General features: G+C 43.7%; 1 protein-coding gene across 2 annotated transcripts; it reads left to right on the forward strand.

The window, feature by feature from the left end:
- Positions 1 to 46: 46 nt before the first annotated feature.
- Positions 47 to 5,284, forward strand: TAF13 (TAF13 RNA polymerase II, TATA box binding protein (TBP)-associated factor, 18kDa). 2 transcript variants are annotated; one of them, XM_005860073.2, is made up of 4 exons: positions 47 to 170; positions 930 to 1,008; positions 3,590 to 3,687; positions 4,877 to 5,284. In XM_005860073.2, the coding sequence occupies exons 1-4, from the start codon at positions 144 to 146 to the stop codon at positions 5,045 to 5,047; spliced, it is 375 nt and encodes a 124-aa protein (XP_005860135.1). In that variant the 5' UTR covers positions 47 to 143; the 3' UTR covers positions 5,048 to 5,284. The 2 variants fall into 2 exon arrangements, with proteins under 2 accessions (XP_005860135.1, XP_014390132.1); XM_014534646.1 differs by lacking the exon at positions 47 to 170 and adding an exon at positions 676 to 694.
- The last annotated feature ends 517 nt before the right edge of the window (positions 5,285 to 5,801 follow it).

Genomic DNA, 5,801 nt, shown 5'->3' on the forward strand with positions numbered 1-5,801 from the left:
GGTCCCGCCCGATTAGGCCCCGCCCAATTCATTGCGTCACCGGAAGTGCGGCGGCGGAAGTAGTAAAAGCCGCTCGGAGGTCTGAGACGTCTCCTTTGAGAAAGTAGTAAAAGGGGGCCGGGCGCTGTGGGCTGGCCGGTGGGATGGCGGATGAGGAAGAGGACCCCACCGTGAGTGACCACCTCTCTTCCCACCCGCTCTTCTCTTCACTCCCCGGGGACAGTGGCGGAGGCCGGGGTCGGAGTCGGGTCTGCTTTCCTGAGTGACTTCAGCCGGGAGAGCCGGGGACTCGACGCGGTGCCCAGCCTTTCCCTTCCGTTCGCTTTTCGAGGGCATGGGGCCGGGCGTGAAGGGGGGAGGGGAAGGCGGCCCCCAACCCTGGCGTTTGGTCCACACCTGCCAGACGCCCCTCGTGACGCCTGGAGAATCGTCGGAGGCCCGAGCGAATGTCTCTTAGCGCTCCCGGCGAGCCAGCAGTTCAGCTGCTCACAAAACTGCCCCCTCGCTGTCAAGTGTGGACCGGAAGTGGGAGCCTGGGTTTCACAACTTCCATTGCCCGCGAGCAAGTCTTTCAGTTTTGGTTCTCGGGGTCCATGGCATTCAGTGGGGCGAAGGCTTCCTTAAGGCGCGATCCCAGCTTTGATTCAGCACCAACTCCCGCACTAGTGAGGCTGCCTAGCAGTGGGCCAACATGGTGGTTGGGCGGGGAAAGGGTAGTCAATGGAATTCCCCCGGGAGGGGCAGTTGGGTGATTTGCTAGGGACATTATGGAAGCCGTTCCTGCTTGAGCCGGAGGTTGGACTGTCTGCTGCTCGCCTTAGGCTTCCTGGCATGATGTCAGTGTCGAAAGTGGAGGGGGGCTGTGAATTATTAAAAAACCAGTGCCGTGCAATGGCTTGACATTTCTTTCTATACATTTTAACTTGTAGTTTGAGGAAGAAAGTGAAGAAATTGGAGGAGGTGTGGAAGGTGGGCAGGGTAAAAGAAAGAGACTTTTTTCTAAAGAATGTAAGTAATATTTACAATGATTCTATTGCAGATGATTGAAATGTTTTGGACATGTGCATTCAAAGTAGATTTCTTGTTCTGGCCCGGCCGATGTGGACCAGTGGTTGAGCATTGACCTATGAACCAGGAGGTCATGGTTCGATTGCTGGTCAGGGCACATGCCTGGGTTGTGGGCTGATCCCCAGTAGGGAGCGTGGAGGAGGCAGGCAATCAGCTTCTCTAATTGATGTTTCTATCTCTTTATCCCTCTCCTTCTCTCTTAAAATCAATACAAATATATTTTTAAAAAACAAAGTAGATTTATTGTTTCCCTGTAGGGACACTATTCTCAGACTTGCCTGTTAAATTCTGTTTAATTTGTGAATCATAGCTAGTAATGATCCTAACCACAATTTACATACACACATATATAAATACTAGAGGCTTTGTGCATGGGTGGGGTCTCTCAGGGTGGCCTACAGAGATCAGGCCCCAGCTCGCAGCCCCACCTGGCACCCCACCGTGGCCTGGCTTCCCCCTCACCTGTTCCACCATCCCACTGTGGTCCTGCTCTCATCATGGGCGTTGGGGTCCATCGGGGCAGCAGCGCCGCCTTGCTGAGGCCCACCATGTTCTGCACTGCTCCCTGGTGGTCAGCTCACATAGCGAGCAGGTTGAACTCCCCGTCGAATGGCCCCCGGAGGGGACAATTTACATATTAGGCTTTTATTATATAGGATGTATATTCATAAACACACACATCCCCCCCCCCTTTTTTTTTCAAGTGAGGAAATGTGATCAGTGTTTCGATTCAAGGACTAAGACCATACCTCCGTTTCTTCCCTTGTCCCACACTTTGTAGCAGTAGAAGCAGGGATTTTTGACCAAAAGTTAGGATGAATCCTGGAACATGCTGAGCCTAGAAATTAAATTGGAGCGCTGGACTAAGGCAGGAAGGTGGTGAACAGTGCAGGGTCTTATAGTGGCATAGAGATTATAATGTGTCCGCCCTCCATTCTACTCCCTGGGTCGACAGGTTTGACCCTTTTTGTCAGTAGCAGGAGGGACTGGTCCAGGCCAAATTCTGAAAGGCACCATGAGAATTTGCTCTTCATCTCCCATTCTGGCTCCCTTACGTATAGTTATGGCTGAGTATTGACAAATAGGGCAGCACTTGAATAGCTGGTTCATTGATGCTGAGTCAGATGTAAACAGTTCCCAAAGGCTCTTGAAACTGCTGGGCCATTATGTCTGTCTCCCTCTTTTTTTACCACTCAAATTCCTCTCCATATCTCAGTTCCTCACCTAAAGCTGACTGCTCCTTATTCCATCTCTGATGCCATGTACTCCATTTGTTTGTGGTTTTACTTCTTTTGTCAGCATACGAAGGGGATTCCTACACCAGGGCACCCCAGAGTGATGCTTGCATAGTCGGTTCGTAGCAGAAACTTTTATCTACTTGGATTGCTTTATTTTTATGATGACAAGAATTTGGAATCTTCACAGCTTGTCTTACTGGAATATATCTTAAGATCTGTTCTCCTGATCCTTTAAAAACATTTTTTTTTTTTTGCTAATGTAACAGAAACTTTCAAAGCATTCACAGGTATTTGTTTGTCTTCACAGACCCTTTAACCAAACACAGTTTACATACTTCCTATCTAATATCTTGTCCAGTAAAATATATTTTTCTACTAGTGAAGTCTATATCTTCAGGAAAAATAATAAGGGTATTATTATTTTTGGAGAATCCTGGCTATGTCGTCAAAATTTTAATATTTTTATATGTTTTCTTTTATTGATTTGAGAGAGAGGAAGGGGGAGAGAGAGAGAGAAACATCAATAATGAGAGAGAATCATTGATTGGCTGCCTCTTGTATACCCCTACTGGGGATCGAGTCCGCAACTCAGGCATGTGCTCTGACCTGGAATCAAACCATAACCTGGTTCAGCGGTCGCCAACCTTTCGGACCTCACAGTTCATCAGTGGTCCACGTACCACCGGTTGGCGACTGCTGTCTTGGTTCATAGGTCAACACTCAACCACTGTGCCACACGGGCCGGGCTCTAATTTTCTTTTTAATTTCTTGCCCGAGGATGGATGGATATATATATGAACCAGCTATTCAAGTGCTGCCCTATTTGTTAATCCTCACCTGAGGATATTTTTCCATTGATTTTTAGGGAGAGTAGAAGAGAGAGGGAAAGACAGAGAGAAACATCGATGTGAGAGAAACACATCGACTGGTTGCCTCCTGCACGAGCCCTGACCAGGGCCGGGGCCAGGGAGGAACCTGCAACCAACGTTCGTGCCCTTGACTGGAACCAAACCCAGGACCCTTTGGTCCGCAGGCCAGACGCTCTATCCATTGAGCCAAACTAGCTAAGGCCTGGTTCTTCTTGTATGCACCCTCACTGGGGATCCAACCCACAACCTACGTATGTGTCCTGACTGGGAATTACACCCACAACCTTTTGGTGTACGGGATGATTCTCAACTAACTGAGCCACCTGGCCAGGGCAACTTGGGTCAATTCTAATTTGAAAAAAGTATTGATCAAGTGATTAAATTTGTCCAATAAGAATGATTTTTCTTTTACAGTACGATGTATGATGTATGGGTTTGGGGATGACCAGAATCCTTATACTGAGTCGGTGGATATTCTTGAAGACCTTGTTATAGAGTTCATCACTGAAATGGTAAGATATTTTTTGTTGTTGTTATTGGTCTTAGTTAATAGAAAAAAAAGATTTTAAATTCAAACTTATAGATAAGACTAGAACTATGGCATTCTTTAGAAATAAGATATCCGTCCTAACCGGTTTGGCTCAGTGGATAGAGCGTCGGCCTGCGGACTGAAAGGTCCCAGGTTCGATTTCGGTCAAGGGCATGTACCTTGGTTGCGGGCATATCCCAGTGGGGGGTGTGCAGGAGGCAGCTGATCGATGTTTCTCTCTCATCGATGTTTCTAACTCTCTATCCCTCTCCCTTCCCCTCTGTAAAAAAATCAATAAAATATTTTTTAAAAAAAAGAAAAGAAATAAGGTATCCATGTGAGTGCCTATTTTGTGGAAGTTATTGATTACTATTTATCATTAGGAATGGAGATTGTGTATGTGTGTGTATGTACATACACATATATGAGACACAGTATAGACACAACTAATGCTAAGAATTTGGTGAATATTCTTTTGTCTTTTGCATATATTTTTAAAATTTACAAAATTGAAATTATATTGTTATATACAGTCTTATAACCTGTTTTTTTGGTGGTGGTGGTTGTTTTCCATTTAGGTAAGCCTAGAACATTTTCCCCATGTCATTGCATAACACTATATTTTTAATGGTTTCATAAAATTGAATGGATGTGCTCAAATTTATTTAAAGCCTTAATATTTAGTTTCCCTTTTTTTAGTCATCAGGAATAATGCTATGATGAACCTTTGCTTTTGCACAGGATGAATATATAATGACAGAGGGTGAGATTTGATTTTAAGAAAGCCACCAATATTGAGAGGGACACAAATTTTAAATGAAATGGGTGATTACAAAGAAATTACAAAATTATTTTATACAGTGAAGGCAAAAACTACATATATCAAAAATCAAAGAAACATCAGTAAATTTGATAGCTTCTGTGTTCTTAATATTAAAAAATATCTATAAAGCATTAAGAGAAACAGTGCTAATCACCCAGTAGAAAGTGGATAGAGGTATGAATAGAAGATAATTCACAAATGAATAGCTATAATAGAAGAGAAAAATCTTCAAACTCACCAGTATTAAACATGCAAATTTAAAAAAAGAATGATGAATACATGCAAATTGAAACAGTAAAATGTTATATTTTTAAAAATCAATTGAATTTAATATGCTTTTTTGCAATAGACTCACAAGGCAATGTCAATTGGAAGACAAGGTCGGGTACAAGTTGAAGATATCGTCTTTCTGATACGGAAGGACCCAAGGAAGTTTGCGAGGGTTAAAGATTTGCTTACTATGAATGAAGAATTGAAACGAGCTAGAAAAGCATTTGATGAAGCAAACTACGGATCTTGACAACTTTGGAACTTACTGAAGCTTCCTTATCTTCTGGGGAGACCATATATATAACCATATGTTTTCCATGGGAAGGTCCCCATAACTAGCGATGTAAGTGAAAGGTGGAGAAGCACGAAGTTTCCCACCTTCATTTTCATGTCTTCTATTTAAGAGTGATATTTGAGCCCTAGCCGGTTTGGCTCAGTAGATAGAGCATTGGCCTGCAGACTGAACGGTCTCAGGTTCAGTTACGGTCAAGGGCACATGCCTGGGTTGTGGCTCGATCCCCAAGGCAACCGATCAATGATTGTCTCTCATCATTGATATTTCTATCTCCCTCTCACTTCCTCTCTGGAATTAATAAAAATATATTTTTTTAAAAAAGTGATATTGGAGCCTTTAACTGCCCGCCATTATACGACCATACTTGAATTACTTATTGGGTTTTAATGACCATACATAAGTTAAAGGATCTTGCAAACCATGTAGTACCTTCTGACTTTTGACTGTCTAAACCAGCGGTTGCCAACCAGTGGTCCATGGACCACTGGTGGTGCGTGAAGTCCAAAAGTTTGGCGACCGCTGAATTCTAAACAATGAAGTATTTATGTACCCGGTGCATTTGTGCCGTTGTAGGGCATGCTCTTTATTTTTTTTCTAAATAATTCTTTATTGTTGAAAGTATTACATATGTCCCCTTTTTCCCCCTTTGGCCCGCTCCACCTTCCCCCTCCAGGTCATGCTCTTTAATATGTGAACTCTAAATGGCATC

Source organism: Myotis brandtii, unplaced genomic scaffold (assembly GCF_000412655.1).
Source record: "Myotis brandtii unplaced genomic scaffold, ASM41265v1 scaffold131, whole genome shotgun sequence".
NCBI lineage: Eukaryota > Metazoa > Chordata > Mammalia > Chiroptera > Vespertilionidae > Myotis > Myotis brandtii.